The sequence below is a fragment of the Aedes albopictus genome, chromosome 2, assembly GCF_035046485.1.
Source record: "Aedes albopictus strain Foshan chromosome 2, AalbF5, whole genome shotgun sequence".
Lineage (NCBI taxonomy): Eukaryota > Metazoa > Arthropoda > Insecta > Diptera > Culicidae > Aedes > Aedes albopictus.
Window position 1 is genome coordinate 447,080,108 of NC_085137.1, and position 18,249 is coordinate 447,098,356.

General features: G+C 37.6%; 1 protein-coding gene across 1 annotated transcript; it reads left to right on the forward strand.

Annotated features, from left to right (window-relative positions):
* The first annotated feature begins 853 nt into the window (after positions 1 to 853).
* Positions 854 to 17,386, forward strand: LOC109420201 (pupal cuticle protein Edg-78E-like). Its single transcript, XM_019694523.3, has 2 exons — positions 854 to 1,009; positions 16,199 to 17,386. The coding sequence occupies exons 1-2, from the start codon at positions 998 to 1,000 to the stop codon at positions 16,595 to 16,597; spliced, it is 411 nt and encodes a 136-aa protein (XP_019550068.1). The 5' UTR covers positions 854 to 997; the 3' UTR covers positions 16,598 to 17,386.
* Positions 17,387 to 18,249: the final 863 nt, after the last annotated feature.

Here is an 18,249-nt window from a genome sequence, read left to right on the forward strand (position 1 = left end):
TGTAAACGGAATTTTAATGTGTCGTTTCTTCGACTTGATCTTCCTGATGTGACATTCCAAAATCAACCAGCAAAATCAATTTCTAGCTTAACGTTCTACGAGCACTCTCACAACTACTGAAAGCTTGCTTGGCCCAATTATCCGTGTAACATATTTAACATCGTGTAGCAAGCTCGAAGATCTTCCAATCCCAAGGGATTCAAGGAAACTTTCATTATGAACAGGTCCTGTACATACAGGGTATACCCAATAAATAATTTTATGTCCAATTAGTTTTATGAAAGTTCTGAGAACTATCTTAAAACCTAATCAACTTGTTCTGTGTTTATTTTAGTCTTTTGGTGGTTCTAAGATCTTCTTTGAACCGATCCGACTTTAAAATCCTGCCTGAGGTTTGGCGTTTTACCTGAAAGCCACCTTTCAACCCGATTCATGCTACCCGGTCGGTGGTAGTACGCCTGGGTCCAAAGAGAAGAGAATTTTTCGGTGGTCTCTCCGACTTCTCGGTGTGGGGCTCCGTCCGTGCGCGCGACGACGCGACGACGGTGGCGTCCGACGATGATGATCACCACCGCCGATGATGGCTCTGGCGGGATTTTGAACTACCCCTGTGTACCGCGCATACAATACACGTGAGGGAGCACACGACGTCGCGTCGTGAAGAGGAGTCGGGGGGCAAAGGGGCAATGGAAACAACAACGCCGCGCTCTGCGACGCCCGTCGTACACATTGAATTAGTGGGGAAACCCGGAGGAGGAGAAGGATTGAGACGAGGAGATCTGCGGCTGCGGCTGCCTGGCCGGCTTGCGCCGGGTAAGTTTTAGTTCGTGACTTTCTTCAACCAGTATAAAAAGCGATGAATTTTGCTGAACGATTGTCAGTCTTAGTTTAGTGGTCACATCATTAATTTGATCTGCCTTTAGTTACACACAGTGTGCACACGGTTGCCGCAAGAACAGTCTCTCAGCTTCATTCAGCAAACAATTCTAGCCAAACAATGTTCCGATTGGTGAGTTTTGGATCGGGGAGAAATCTGTGAAGATCGATCGATATGTTTGTGGAGTGACTCCTGATGGATCTTGAGGATCTGATGTGGAAGGATTTTTTTGGAAGGAAGAACAAAATCAGTGAAGCGGATGAACAGGGATTGTGGAATAATTTGCATGAAAATAAGGACTCAAAGTGATTCAAATGAATAAATATCCAGTGCAAGTTGGAAATTTGGAAAATCAGTGGATGCAGAATTTAAAAAACTGTTGCATGGACCGTTGGGAAAAAACAATAAGATTAAAATCAAAATTGGCTGTTTGGTGATAGTGATCCGACTACATATCGTTTACACAATTAATTCTGACGAATACTAAAACTCACCTCGATTTTCGATAACACGGGTCCAATCAAGTTGCTTGTAAACTGTTCAAAAGTTTAGTGTTCTAAGAATAGGATTTCGGAAATTGGACCCCATTTGAGTTAACGTATTGGTGTAGTTAATAAATATTGTTTAATCAGAACGATGAGTAGAACCATCAGCAGCGTAACCTCACTGCCCAAGTAACATTTGTTAGACAAATAGACTTGAAAAGGTCATTAGAACTACCACAAAACCAAAATAAACGGAATAAGTTTTCAAGACGGTTCTCAAAACCTTTACAAGACTAATTGGTCATCAACATGTTACTTGGGTGTTACTGTATACCACTGTGTTTGACAGTTCGCCTTTTTGTTCACAGTCTTTGCGGCAGCGTGGCATACCTAGGTTCATTCTAGAAATTTTAATCCTAATTGGGCTCTTCTTTCTTCTTGCAAACGTATCTGCTGTAGTCCAGTGCAATCATCCTGAATGTTGATCATAAAAACTTATAAAATATATTATATACAAATGAAGTGTGATGATCCTTGGTAAAGTTCTCCTATAGAATTTTCAAACTCACGGTTGTAACTATAGTTGGTCGGTGCTCCATTTCAAAATGTTTACATTTTTAAAATCGCGATTTTGCGAATTTTGGGTTTTAATTTTTCTAATTTTAACTTTTTTCCTTCACTTTTATATTTTTTTTTATGGAAACCTATTTGGGATACCGATTTTTAAGACGAAACCATTTCGAGTTATTGTTATTTTTTTTTGAAATATTTTTGTTTTAAATTTTTCCCACAGATAATTTTATTTTCCGTGTAATTTTAAGGAAAATCATTTTAGGGTGTATTCAACTCCTCCAGACTCTTACACTATGATAGAATGATTGAGGAGAAATTTAAAACATGTTCATTGTTGTGATTCAACACAACAGAAACAATGACATCTAAAAGGGGACCAGAACATAAATTTTTCATTCAGAACATGCTAAATTTCAGCCAAAACTATAAAAGTTTTGATTGTCCAGGAAGGAAAAAAGACAAAAACGCTCAAACTATACCCCGTCTAAAGGAAAGGTTGCATGTTAGAAAAGTGAGCTCAATTTTTTTGGTACATGACACAGTTTTATTTTTTTTTACTTTTTGTTTTTTTTTTTTTTTAATTTTTGTTTAACATTTTAATTTCTAGTGGTTGAAATAAGTGTATGAAACTCTTTCAGGGCAGTCAATTTATCTTTGTTTATAACATTTCTCCGTGTTTAGTTAAGGACAGACTTGTTAGAAACCCATAATGGCCGACTTTGACACCTACGCACGGTTTTGGGAGCACAAATATCTTCGTAAACAAAACCAGCGCCTGATCTTCTTGTCTCAAGCTTATTACAAGTGAGCGAGATCAGAATAAAAAATGCACTGAATGCGTGCAGCTTGCTTCTTGAGATTTTTTCCACTTTTAACTTCATCCACGTGAAAATGGTCATGAGTTTCATCAGATGTACCAACTGTGATCGAACAAGAATGCGTCCTTTCATTTCATAAGAGTTCCTTCACGTTACGTAATTTCTGGGCGCCCCTTGAAGGCCAATTTGTATACAGTTTGGTAGTTGCTTGAGTAATTGTGAAGAACCACAAAAAAGACTTCACTATTCCTCGAAGTTCTAAACAAGTTTAGTAAGTCATATGGTATTTTCAGATATTATTCTAAAAAACCTGTGAAAAAAAAACTCCGAAACAATCATTTAGGGATTTGATTAAAACTACGTTCTCAAAAACGTAGCCTGTTCGAAAGCTTTATTAAAAAATCTGCATATATCATTCCCTATTTTTTTTACCCCAATTTTTTTTTTTTTTTTTGAGAGTTTCCTAAAAGGTATCTGTGTTACTTTTCCAGAAATTCCTCCATGAACTGGGAATTCCAAGGGCATCGAAACAGCTGCATAATCTTAGTTGGCGCTGGAAATGCTAGATCTAAATTCAAATATCCATTATTTTCGATGCTCGGGAACTATTCGGAAAACATTAAAAAAATCAAAAGTGTGTTTTGCTTGGAAAAAAGTTCCTGTAGAACTGCAGTAACTGAAACAGAAACCTTCCTCTCGATGGCTTTTTAAATAAATATCAGTAATATTTGGTAGTAGACTTTTATCGGCGAGAACGCTCAGTAAATTGTATTCGGATCATTAGACGAACATTGTAATTTCTCGTAGAAACTTTAAAATTCACAAAAGAAAATCTTCTAGAAACCGCTTCTGATATTTTCTTAACGCATTCAACGTGAAAAATATACTTCTTTCTCACATAAACGCTTGAATTAGTTTTAAATTATGTTTGCCAGTATTAACAAAAACATGTAACAACTGATATAATCCACCACAAATAACGCATGATTTTCGGAAAACTCATTCTCACACTTATGTTTTATTTTTTGTTTTATTTTTCATATTTTTATGAAAATTGAGTAAAAGTACTGAGAGCTTAGTCAGCAATCTTTCCAGTCATTCTGCTGAAACGTTTTCTTGGATTACCATCAAAAATCACACAAAGAGTTTTACAAAAAAAACGAACGTATTTTTAAAACTTTTAACAGAGACATCTCCAGCACAGATACTTATAATGAGATTTACATGTCATGTCAACTTCATTTTAGTAATGTAAACTTCATGTTACAGTGGTTTATATGATATAACATGTAAATATGTGTAATATGTCATGTAAACACATTACACAGAGATTCATGCTGAATTACATGACATATAACGGGAGTTTATATGATATTTTATGATTTTTACATGATATGTCATGTAAAATTCCGTGATATTCCACGCTCCACGCAGTTCAAAATTGTTAAATTGATTTCGCTGTATCAAAATGACATCCATAGCTTTTAACGCAATTCTCCATCGGATTGTAAAATTACAGGTTGTTACAGTTACAGGTTGCTTACAGTATGGAGCTTACTTACAACTTTGCGTGCAACATATTCTTCTATGTAAAATCGTATGAAATGAAATGGAAATTTAAGCGTTCTAATATTTACGTCACGTGTAGTTTTCAGAATTTCTTTCTGTGCAATTATGTGCATCATATGTCAAAGAATTTTACACTCTTTTATCGATCTGAGAAGTATTTCTTTATAAAAATCCATCAATTCTTTTTTTAATATACATACAATAAGTAAGTCTATTCTACTCACCTTCAATTATCAAATCTTCAACCCTCAAAGCTTTTTTCACCTCTGTGCTCTTTTTCCTAATCTTGATTAGATTAATCAGTGATTCTTTCATGAATTCTATTTTTCAGAAAAAAAAAATAAAAATACCGAAACATTCGAAAAATTTCCGAAAATTACAGTCTAGTGTCTACCTAATTATTATCTTTGTTCTATAAATGTTCTTTAAGATGAAAGAGCTTTTCTGAGAAAGTTTTTGAATTTTTTAGTTGTTAAGTATAACTTATTTGATTTGAAACACTAGGTAGAAAAATATAAATAGGCTTCAATTTACATTATTGTTACAATATTTAAAAAAATAACTTGTGAGGACTACCAAATACTTTTTTCAGATACTATATCTCAAAGTTTTTTGAAAAGTAGTGGATGTTTTTCACCAAATCTGGGTTGATTACACTGAAAATTTAATAAATCCAGCATCAAGAAGTTCATTATCGGAATCAAAGGCCTGGTCAAGTTTGCCCAAGTCTTAGTTTTCCTATTTTCTCCAATTGCCAGTGTAAAAAAATACGTTAAAATTTACGAAAAAAAAAATTAAAAAAAAATCTCCAAATCGTGGAATACAGTAGTTGCACATTTTTTAAGACGCACTAAAGCTATCTTCTCAAAAAAACCAAAACTTTGAAAAAAAAATTTGAGTTTCTAAAACTCTCTAGCGCTACCTAGCAGGATCACCTTAAATCAACTAGGTCATCATCGGCCCTCCATGCCTCGATAAACTTTCTTCTATGTAGTCTGGTTCTCGAAATACAGAAACCAGTCTATCATTGGATAGCTTTTAATGCCCTGATCCACTCTGAACCACTTTCCAATATCCTGATGAGCTCCGAAAATAAAATTCTAATAATATACATATACATATTATGTAGAATGCATCTTGAGTTAGAAATTTTAGAATTTTTATGAATTTTACTTTGCCGAAGTGCCGGATATAATAACTTCAGCAAAATTTAAAAAAAAAAACAGAAAATTTGGAAGTTTGAGAATACGTCAAGGAAAATCCACAGGATTCCTGGAAGGGATTTCAAAGAATCCCTGAAATGGATGTCACTGAATTCTTGAAGGAAACTCCACGGACTTTCCGAAAGAAACACCACAGAATGCCTTAATGGAATTCAACAGGATTCCTGAAGGGAATTTCACAGACAGAACTCCTGAAGGGAATTCCGCAGAATTCCTGAAGGGAATTCCACAGACAGAACTCCTGAAGGGAATTCCGCAGAATTCCTGAAGAAAATTGCACAGAATTCCTGAAGGGAATTCCACAGAATTCTTGAAGGGAATTCAACAGAATTCTTGAAGGGAATTCTTGATGGGAATTCAACAGAATTCCCGAAGGGAATTCAACAAAATTCCTGAAGGGAATTCAACAGAATTCCTGAAGGGAATTCAACAGAATTCCTGAAGGGAATTCAACAGAATTCCTGAAGGGAATTCAACAGAATTCCTGAAGGAAATTCAACAGAATTCCTGAAGGGAATTCAATAGAATTCCTGAAGGGAATTCAATAGAATTCCTGAAGGGAATTCAATAGCATTCCTGAAGGGAATTCAACAGAATTCCTGAAGGGAATTCAACAGAATTCCTGAAGGGAATTCAACAGAATTCCTGAAAGGAATTCCACAGAATTCCTGAAAGGAATTCCACAGAATTCCTGAAAGGAATTCCACAGAATTCCTGAAAGGAATTCCACAGAATTTCTGAAAGGAATTCCACAAAATTCCTGAAAAGAATTCCACAAAATTCCTGGAAGGAATTCCACAAAATTCCTGAAAGGAATTCAACAGAATTCCTGAAAGGAATTCCACAGAATTCCTGAAGGGAATTCCACAGAATTCCTTAAGAGAAATCCACAGAATTCCTCAAGGATATTCCAACAAAATACTTAAAAGAGATTTCACAGAGCTCCTGAAGAGAATTCTATAGAATTCCTGAAAGGAATTCCTCAGAAATCTTGAAGAGTGGGCCAAAAAATAGTCCAAAAGTGTCAATTTCTATCACACAATAACTGCAAACACAAACTAAGTAAAAAGAATAATTGCAAAGAATACATTTCAAAGATCTAAACCATACCTTGGCGAATTCACTCATTTGTATAAGTCTATTGATCCTCACACAACCAATTCGGCAATTTTCTCAACAGCATCGACTGACCTTTCCGTTAAACGTTTTTCTTCTTTCTTATGCCCTTTCAATAATGTGCCAAAAAAAGCTTAAACGCAAACCTCACCCAATTTAGTCGCCGGCCGCCGCCGTCACCACACTCGCATCAAAACTATACCCACTCATCATTCATTCACACCCCGCCACGCCGCGCCAACGCGCGGTCGGCTTTGAAGCAAGCAAGTGCAACCAATTCTCACTGGATCCCCTATTAAAAAAGCCCATGGGCTTACAACGAACCACTATGTGCGTTGCGCTGCACTGCACACGATCATGTTCAACAGCGCCCCCGAGAGCACCGCAACGCGCTCCGACAACCAAAGCGGGATCACACGGTGCGGTACGATCTTCTCCCATAACCTTGCTGCCAGTGACCCACAAAGTACCTTACCTACTGTGCCGCTGCACGCGACCAGATGCATCATACCACGATCAACAACAATCTAGCGATCTTCCCCATCGTCAGTCCCAGAAGAGCTGCTACTGTGCTGCTTAGCAGCTCTGGCTGGCAGCACTGCGCGACTCCAGCGCTGCACGTTGCGAGTTAATGAGCAACTGCGGAGTGAGATTGAGAGAGAGACAAAGAGGAAGATCATCACCTTTGAAGAGCGAGCAGCGGTCTCAAGAGGAGGTCGGTCGGTCGGTAATCACTTCAAAGTGACGACGTAGGCGTTTGGGGTTAGGCTTTGTAAAGGCAACAATTATTTTTGCATTTTATTTATGGTCTATCATCAAATCGATGCTGCTGGGAACTTGGTGGGTGGTTGATGGGTCTCCGACTCGGATGATCAAAGCTTACGAGGCGGATTGGTGGTTCGCGGTTTAGCTGATTCGGTGATAGTTGGTCGGATTACGATACACTGAAGTTTTTTTTACGACGGTAATGGTCCCGCGTAAAAAAAACCGCGTAAAAAAAACCGCGTTATTTCAAGACCCGTTGTAAAAAAACCGCGTTATTTCAAAAAACGTCGTAAAAAAGTCAAGTCACGTTAGATGTGGTGCTGACTATTTTACGCGTGTTTTTGAAAAAACGCGGATTTTTTTACGACGGTTTTTGAAATAACGCGGTTTTTTTTACGACGGGTCTTGAAATAACGCGGTTTTTTTAGGACGGACCGCGTAAAAAAAACCGCGTAAAAAAAACTTCAGTGTATAACGCAGAATGTTCTACATCGTCCAAACATTCAAGGAGCTCAGCTCTTCAATTATATAATAGTAAACAATATTCTCGCAATGAACAATAAAATTGCGTAATCTGAGTTCCATAGACCTCTCGGAATCATCAAGGCACTCGGATACATTTTCAAGATATTCCAGATCATCCAAATTACTCAGGAGTTAAAAATTGCTGGTTTAAAACAGCAAACGGTAGCCATTTCCACTACATTGAGCAACATTACAATCGCTGAATCTCCCTAAAGATCCAATACACATTGATATACAGTTTTGGGTTATTGTTGGACATCCAAACATTCCATGGAATTCAAATCTTCAGGTGTACACTTGCGGCAGTAGCCATTTCAAGTGCATTGAGTAACGTTGCATTACCAACTGTCGCTATTGAACCGCCTTGGGACCAACAGACTCTGTTAGATATGTTTGACACATTCCGGGTCGTCCAAAGGGTTTTGGAGTTCAGCTCTTGCCGTCTACAGCCGTAATTCTGTGGCCTCTTAGTAGGACGGGAAAAGAGGTTCGCCGTGTCACATCCTAGTCCCATTATTAGCTGGCAATTATACGGCTGACTCGCAGAAGACAAGGGTGGGGTCGTCAGACCCCTGGACTACCGTCCCTGCTGCCCCAAAATTGAGATGTTCTACGCCATCCAAGCTGGTTTGTAGCCCAACCCTCAGTAAAAATTGATTGAGCAATGAACATCAACACTTTATACCATTTCGAGGTTCACAGAACTCTTGGAGTCTCCAGGACATTTCAAGATATTCCAGATCATCCAAATTACCTTGCAGTTAAAAAATGCAAGTCAACAATGGCAAACAGTAGCAAACGCTACTCTGAGCAACATTACAATCGCTGAATGTCGCTGAAGATCAATAACCAAGGATATACAGTTTTGGGTTATTCATGGCAGGGATGCCATATATGTATACAGATACTGATTTCGGTTTATTGAAATACAGATTTTTGAGCTACAGGTGCTATTTTATTTTTGTATGGGATAAAAATTTACTCCCAAATTTTGTATGGGATAATTTTTGAAAAAAAAAATGATACAGATTTTTCAAGAAATCATCTGGCATCCCTGATTCATGAACATCCATACAACATCCTGAAATTCAATGCCGTTTTTTTGTTACAAGCTGTAACATTACATAACCAATTGTAAACAATGGATCTCTTGGAACATGAAGAACCATAACAAGATACTTCTGTGGTATTTCATTCCATGGAGTTCAAATCTTCAGATCTACACTTGCGGCAACTTACATTGCCAACTGTGGCTACTGAACTGCCTTGAAGACCAACAGACATTGTTATATGTTTGGCACATTTAAGGCAGTCTAAACTGCTTTGGCATCTTAACAGCCGTCATTGCAGTAACTATAAAGTATAGCATTACATAAACATATATATTCTGTAGCAATTCAGTAATCTCACAAATAATTTCAAAATTCATTTGAGATATTCCAGATCACCCAAAAAGCTCTGACGTCCAGAACATTGGTTCTACATTTGTCACCCTAGCAATTTCTGCTTCATTTAGTAATTCTGACTTTTTCAACAGTTGAAGGATGCAATGGCTGCTGATGTGAAGGACAGGTTTCCAGAACAGTTACTGTTAAAACTATTCATCACCACTGTATATGTATACCTGCCTCTAGTCATCGACTCAAGAACTATTTACACGTTTTTTAGAATTCCAATAAGTATGTTAAAATACCTCTTTAGCTTCCAGGAAATAAAACCATGTAATCCTTTAGAACTTCTTCTCCGAATTGTTCCAAAAGTTCCAACTTGGATTCCTTCAGGAATTAAAAAAACTCTTAGGAATTTTCTTCGGTAATTATTGCTACAGTGCAATGCAGTAATTTCTTGAAAACTTTTTGTTGTTTTCCTTCAGTAATTCGTTTTGGAGTTTTTTTTTCGGAAACTCTTCAAGGAGTTCCCTTACAAATAACTCTTAAAATTTCTTAAAGATGCTCTTGAAGTTTTACTTCAGGTATTCCTCCAAAAGATGCTTCAGCAATCTTTCCAGAAATTGCTGCAGGAATCCTTCCAGGAGTTTCTTTAGAAATTCTTCCACATATTTCTCTAGGAATAGCTGCTGGATGTATTTCGGAACTTATTTTGAAAGTTTATTCGAAGTATATTTGAAGTTCTCCATTGCGAGGCTATTTGAATGAAAGTTCAGTCAAAGTCCTCTAGAAATTCTTAAATGAATTGCTCAAAAAGCTCCTGCTGGAACCCTTCAGGATTTTTTTTTTGTAAATAAAAATCCTAGAATAAACTTTAGAAATTACTTCGGTAATTAATGCTGCAAAGCAGAAATTTCATCAAGAATTTCGGCAGGAGTTCCTGAAATATTTTCAGAAATTCCTCCTAGAGGTCATTAGGGAATGCCTCAAGAAATTTTTCCAGAAGGTTTTGAAATAAATTCTCTGAAAATTCCTTAAATATTTCAAAAAGACTTCCTGCAGAATATGCTCTACAAATTCCAGTAATAGATATTTTGGATACTCCTTTTGAAGTTTCTTCAAACATTTTTCTAGGAGAACCTTCAAAACGATCTTTTCGTTTTTCTTCAGCAATTTGTTTTGGAGCTTTTTTTCTGGAAACTCTTACAAATTAACCTCAAAATTTCTTTAGCAAGCCCTTGAGGTTTTGCTTCAGGAATTCCATCAGGATGCATCAGCAATCTTTCTAGAAGTTACTGCAGGAGTCTTTCTAGGGTTTTTTTTAGAAATTTTTCCTAAAGTCCATCTAGTAATTGTTGCTGGATACATTTCAGAAATTATTTCGAAAAATTTTCAGGGGATTCCTGAAAGAGTTCTTTCAGCATTTGCTCCTGGAGTTGATTTGAGCATTCCTCCAGAGTACATTTAGATCAGTTTTACGAGATACTCTACAAGTTCCTGCTGTGATTCTCCCAAAAGGTTGTCAGAAAAAAATATCCTATAACTAATTTTAGAAATTCGGCAGTTAATGTGTGATTGCCTCCAGGAATTGCTGCAGTGATTCCCTCAAGAATTACTTCTATTATTTCTCTAGAAGTCGGGAATTCGGAATTTCCCGATGACTTTATCCAATTTTTTTTTCCAAAAATAAACTCTTTGAGAATCGCTCCAAAAATCTCTAGGAATTGCTCCAGTAGCATTTCTCATAGATACTTTGATACTCCTGTTGAGATTCCACTAGAAATGTATGGCTTTTTATGATGAAAAACTTATCATTAACACTGTATATCTCTAGTCATGGACTCAGACATTGTTTACTTTTTTTCAAAACTCCATAAAATTGTTAAAAAAATAAAAAAAAATCATAAAAATAACTTCAGAAATTCCTTTGGTGCAAAGCAATGTGGTAATTGTTGCAGGAATTTCTTCAAAAATTTCGGCAAGAGTTAGTGATTCCTGCTGGAATTTCACTAGAAAGCTTTTCCGAAATTTCTTCAAGAGTTTATTTGGGAATTCCTCCAGGAATTTCTCCAAAAGGTTAAAAAACTTGAACTCTCCAATAAATTCCTAAAAACTTTCTCAATGACTTCCTGTAGAAATTGCTCTTTAAGTCATTGTGATAGATACTTTATATACTCCTTTTGAAGTTTCAGCAGACATTTTCATAAGAGATCTCTAAAAACTTTGTTTTTTTTTTCAGCAAATTCTTTTGGAGTTTTTTTTTAAGTTCTTTAACTAGTTCCCTTACAAATAACTCTCAGGATTTCTTAAGGAGCCTCTTGAGGTTTTGTTTCAGGAATTCCTCCAGAAATTAGGCAATCTTTCTAGAAGTTGCTGCAAGAATCCCTTTGGGAGTTTCCTTAGAAATTCTTCCAATAGTTCCTCTAGGAATTGCTGCTAGATACCTTTCAGAAATAATTTTAAAATTTTATTCAGGAAGTTCACGCAGAAGTTCCTTCAGCGTTTTCTTTTTGAGTTGCTTCGGAAATTAATCCGAAATTCATCTATAAATTTTGTTTTGTTCAGAACGAGTTGCTCTACGAATTCCTGCATGGATTCCCCATGACATTTTTTTTTAATAAATTAGAAATTCCTTCGGCATTGCATACGTGATCATTTCCAAGAGTTCATTCGGGCATTGTTGCAGGCATTTCTTCAAGAACTCCTTCTATAATTGCTTCAGGAAATCCTTCTACAATTTTTCTAGAAGTTCTTTGCAAAATTTTGTTAGGAATCTATTGGAGAATTTCCAAATGACTTTATCCAGAAATTTCTCCAGAATTATACTCTCAGGAAATTCTTTCAAAAATTTCTCTAGAAGTTCCTTTAGATACTCCTATTAAGTTGAACAAGAAATTTTCCCAGTTATTTCTTGAAATGTTTTTCTAGAAAAACTTCATTTTTTTGGAAATTTCTTCAGGAATTTATTTTTGATTTTTTTCGGAAACTTCTGGAGGAATTTATTTTGAAATTTTTCAAGGATTTTCTTCAGGTAATCCAAGGAAATTATCCAGAAGGAAGGTCAGGAGGTGTATGTTTTCGTAAATTCCATCATATGTTTCTCAATTGCACTCTCTTCCCAAAGAAATTTCTGTGGGTTTGCATGGACGAGTTTTTTTTTTGAAAATTTCCCGGAAAAATTCCTACAAAAATGTTGAGAAATTAGTGGTAAAAAGTTTGGAGAAACATCTGCAAGAATATCTCAAAGAACTGCAGAGGCAATTGTTGGAAAGGCTTCTAGATAAATTCGTGCAAGATTGAAATCCTTCAGCGAGTTCTCGAGGAATTCCCAAATGAGAACCTCAAGAAGATTTTGAAGGAGCTCTTGGAGTATTTCCTAAAAGAACTACCTTGTCGAATGTTCATGATTTTTATTTTCTAGGAACTTATTCCGAGAATCCTGTAGTCTTCATTTCAAAAAATTTAAACAAACACGCTGGAAATTTTCTAGAATTTTTTTCTAAGAATGGTTCCCCTTAAAGTTCTTTCATATTTTTTCTTAAAATCTATTTAAATTTTTTACTCTAGGAGATTTTTCAAAAATTGGTTTTGGCTTTCCTTCGAGAATTTCTTTTGAAAATTTATTTAGAGATTCCTCTAGCTCCAGATCCGGAGTTCCTCCAGGGAACCCAGGAAACTATTGTTTTATTTTTTAGAAAAACTGTCGGAAAAATTTCTGAAATTTTTTGGAAAAAATCCTGAAAAAAATCTATAGACACATCGGTAGGAATTTCTTCTTCTGAAGCAAATGTTGAGTTCTCATTCTCAATCAAAATTCCTTGAGGAGTAACGGCACGAGTTTCTCGAAAAAAAAATTGCAAAACAAATTTTGGAAATTTCATAAAACATATCTCAAGAAGTTTCTTCAGGAATTGTTCCAGAAGTCTGCCAGAAGTTCCTCTAAAAGTTCTTACAGAAATTTCTCTCGAAGTTTATTCAGATTTTTTCAGATTTATTTCAGAATTTCTTCTCTTAAATAAATCTTCTGCTGGATCGATTATTAAGCTCTAAATTCTAAAATTTGTTGAGGAGTTCCGCTAAGAAATTCTCCAGAAGTTTTTGAAACAAACTCTTTGGAAATTCCATCAAACGTTTCTCTAGAACTTTCTTCGGTAAGTGTTCTAGAAGTTCCTCTTAAAGTTCTTTTCGAATTGTTTACGATGTTTATTCAGATTTCTTTTCTGGGTTCAGGCTTCCTTTCACAAATTATTTTTTTCATTTAGATATTCCTAAGGGAGAGTACTCTGGGGAACTATTTTTTAAAAACTCTCGAAAAAGCCCTGCCAAAATTTTAGAGTTTTTTTTTTAATCTGAAAATACATCTGTAGGAATTTTGATTTTCATTCAGAAATTCCTCAAGGAGTTTCTCTTAGAATTTCACCAAAAAGATTTAGAAATAAACTCTCTGGAAACATCATCGAAAATGTCTCTGGAGGTTTATTAAAAAATGCACCAGGAGGACTTCAATGGACACTTCTTTTGAATCTCCTTAGAAATTTCTTTGGTAGTTTTTTCACGATTTTTATTAAGAGACTCATCGAAAATTACTTTAGGCGAAAACACCTCTAGCAGTTTCTGTGGAAGTTCCTCTAGTCTAGAGGCTCCTTCAGAGAATCTTGAGAATTTATTCAGAAGGCAAGCCAGGAGGTGGTTATTTTGATAAATTCCAAAATGTTCTTCTCAAGTTAACTTCCATTCTTTTTAAAGAGTCTCTGGAAGAATGCATGGATGAATTTTTGAACAACTCTCGATGATTCCTGCATAATTTTAAAATAACTCCTGGTATCGAAGAAAATTAAAAACAGAACATCTGTAGGGTTTCTCTTCAAAAGGAGCTGCCGGAGCAATAGTGGAAATAATAGATAATTCCAGATGAAGGGTTACTCAAAGGAAACCTGCAAGGAGTTTTCGAAAGAATTGTTGGTGTATTTTGTTAAATAATTACTGAAAAAATTTCTACGGATAATTCTTAATTAACATTTGAAAGAATTTCTGTAGGACCTCATCATTGATTGATTTGTCTTTATTTCAGAGACTTTCAGCCGTTGATTCGTCTCTGAGGGGACCTCATCAGAAATTCCGAAAAAAAAAAAACTTTATGAGAGTCTCCTGAAAGAACACTTCAAGAAGCATTTGCAGAAACTCCTGCCAGACTTTTTTGAACAGCTTCTGGATTATTTTTTTCAACTTGCTGGAGAAACTCTTGGAGAAACTCGTGTAAAAAAAAAAACTTCATGAATGCATTCCTGAAGGACTGGTTCAGATTCTAGAATGACCTTCTTGAGGTCTTTTTTGAAGAATCCTTCAAGGGATCTCCTTATGTATCTCTGAAAGAGTTGTTGAAAATTATAAAATCAAAGCACTTGAAAAATTGCCGCAGAAATACCAGTATTTCAGAAGGAATCATTGAAGAACTTCATGAAAGGGCACCTGATGAAACTGCTAGAAAACATTAATGAAACCTGAAAGAGCTTCATTAGGGACCTCCGAGGAACACGTTCCAGGACTTCAGTTACTAGTTACTGGCAATATCAAATGGGCGTATTCACAAACAAAGACATTGCGTTAGTGTTTGTGACGTCATGCTGTGAGAGCTCAGTGACATACTTGGAGGCGTTCTTTAAATAACACATGTGCTGAAATGCTCCACTGATACGCACCACGTTTCACTAGCATACGTGGAAAACACGAGTATTCTTCCAGGTTATGTCAAAAGCCGCAAAAACTGCCTTCACCTACTTGATCCGTGCATTCATGTTCGCAATCAAAACCAGAATTCACTACTGTAACAGTTGTCCTACACTGAAGCAAATCGATTGCGTAACATTGTAGAATACTCTTCAATCTCATCATGTGGGAATGAGATAATTGAGATAAACTGTTAATTAGACGAATTCCACTTGATCCACCAGAAGTCGTGACACCCGGGATCTCAATCCGCCCCTTCCTCGATCTTGCCTCTTCCTCATGCGGATTAAACCGCCAATGACAACAACAACTTAAATGGCGCTTCACACTGACAGCGTCAATTATCTGCTTCTGCTTCTTCACACTTGAATGCACGTGCCGGGCAGGCCCGGGCTGCATGCGGAGGAAAGATCTCGTCTCGTCGCGTCGTCTTCTTATTCGGAAGAGGTGAGAAATTGCGACTGGTCATGATCATCTTCTTCCGCCACACTGGCTGCCGCCACCGGCATCGCCATTTATTACCGGGGTGCCAATGTAAACAATCATTAAGGCAGAAGCGCCCGCAGATCAGAATTGAAGGAAGTCACCACCTCAGCTCAGCTCACTCAAGGGAATCAAAATGATGAATATTTTGATTGGGTGCTGTCCTTGGCCGCAACTACAAACCTGATGCGACCCGAAGTGATGAGCCGGTCAATGTTGCCGCCTTCTATGGGCACAACTGTCGAATGATTGATTAAGCATCTTCATCAGGTCAGGTTAACTTTAAGCCACTTTAACGATCGATAACTATACAACTTTGCAATGCCGAACAACGATGAGACGGCGTGCCCATTCATTTGGGATCGTCTAGTCGTGATTCAAGAAGCTTCCCTCGGTCCCGCCTTCCAACTGATCATCAGTCATCAAACAGGAAAACATGGCACTCACATGTAGTCGTTAAATGTCAAGGAGCTTGATATCTCCGATCAGTAGTCTCGAACTTCTAATTGCACCTTAACGAGAAAATCGTGAGTTAATTTGCTGCGAAACCCGAACAATCGATCGTTTCTCAAGATCCACATGTCCACACATGAACCACGCTGACTTGCTCCTCAATTTCAACAAACGATCCTCTTCCCTATACTTCCAGATCATCGTCTCCGCCCTGGCCGCCGTTGCCCTCGCCCAAAACCCAGATGCCGAAGCGCAGATCCTCTCGTCCGACAGTGTCGTGAACCCCGATGGATCGTACGCCTGGAACTACGAAACCAGCAACGGAATCCGTGCCCAGGAGGAAGGTGTCGGAGGCCAGTCCGCTCAGGGTAGCGCTTCGTGGACCGATCGCGACGGAACGCCCATCCAGCTGACCTACGTTGCCGATGTCAACGGATTCCAGCCCCAGGGTGCCCATCTGCCCCGTGAAGGCCCAGCGCCCGCCCATGTCCTGAAGACCCTGGAGTTCATCCGGGCTAACCCACCCAAGGATGACCCCAACTTCAACATCCAAGCCCTGGAAGCCGAAATCGCCAGACTGCAAGCCCTGCAGTAAGCCCCTCACGCGAGACTCACGCCGCTCGCAAAACGTGACCTGTGCTCATACTCAAAAGAAACCAATCGCTAGGACTAACGGAAATCAAAATCACAACCCATGAAACAGTCGAGGAGGAATCTATTATTTGAAAATTGATGTAAATTTGTTGTAAATATTCGCTAGTTTATAATTTACACACACACACGAACACAAACACTTCCTTTGAGCGACACGTCAACCTTATCATTTTTTTTTACATGTAAAATCTTTGTTCTGTTCCCAGTCAGCATTTAATGCGTGCACTGTAACACGTGACAAACGACACACCTCAATGTGCCCATAATTGCAACTTGATTACCATACAAAACACAATTTCCAACCATGTTTTAAACGAAACACGTTTAAAACTTTGTGTTTCGCAACGATGCGCGAAGGAGATTACATTAGACGTTAAACGTCAGTACAGTACACAAAAACACACACAAAACTGATCTAATCAAGAGACAGAAGAGAGAGAGAGAGATGATAAAAGAATAGCATTCCAAAAACGAAATACTAACATCGAAATCGTGCAATGATGAAGAAAACTATCAAACTCATCAGAAGAGAAGGAGATGAAGAGGGGAGAGGCGAAGATGATATTAGAGCAACTTATGTTTTTTTAATACTTTTTAATTCTTTTTTTATTCTATACAAAAAAAGAACAGAAACTCAGCTAAGGATAAGAGAGGAGAAGAGAAGTTACTATCTCTTGCGATGACATAACTTGTTCATACCGTCAATAAAGGATATTATTTTAAAAACCAAGCCAAATGTTGATTCACTACGATCCTGATAAAAATCACGAACCTTCAACGGTTTAGACTTGGATTGAGAGCTGTGGTGGATACGTCGTTGCAACAGTGAAGGATGCGGAAGTTGGATACCTACTTGAGAGTCTCGGACATCTCTACACTCCTCTCAAAGGTATCACGAGAAGTATCTATGGAAGCGAGGGAGGTTATTGAGTCGCCCCTCGTCGTATTTCGTAATTCTTTACACTGCACCAACGAACCTAACCTCAACATGACTGACAACTCTTTGGTGATTTTGACAAATGAACCATACACTGAACCAGAACATCCTCCTGCTGTCGTATTTTTTATCATCTGCGTTATATTTAAAATACATCCTTCCATTTTCATATGATGGCAACCAGCATATGGTCTATCATAGAAATATCGACAGAAAATTATTCATATTGCAGATGATTATGCCTTGCTTTCTATGTTTGTTTTTGTGGGGTATGAACAAAGCTGAGTAGCATTTCTCATGCGTGTATTTCCCCTAGCAAGCATCAGTGACAGCCAGCACCATGACGGGGTCGTCGTCAGTGTGATGCTGCCTCATTGACGAGTGGACTGTTGGCGGAGCTAGTCGCCATCACCGTGAGGTTCCGTATTATGCCAAGTGATTCTACTGCAGTTTGCTAAGATGGCTGGGAACGGATTGTTCCAGTGAGTTGCCCGGTATTCACATTGGCGATCCTGCCAGGAGTGCATCATAATCAATAACAAGTTAATCATAAAATAGGTAGAATCACTTGGCATAAAAACAGTGAGAGAAAACAAATCGTTTTGGTGTGTGAAGTGTGTGGTGGTGCTGCAAACACAGTGAAGTGGGTGTTGCAA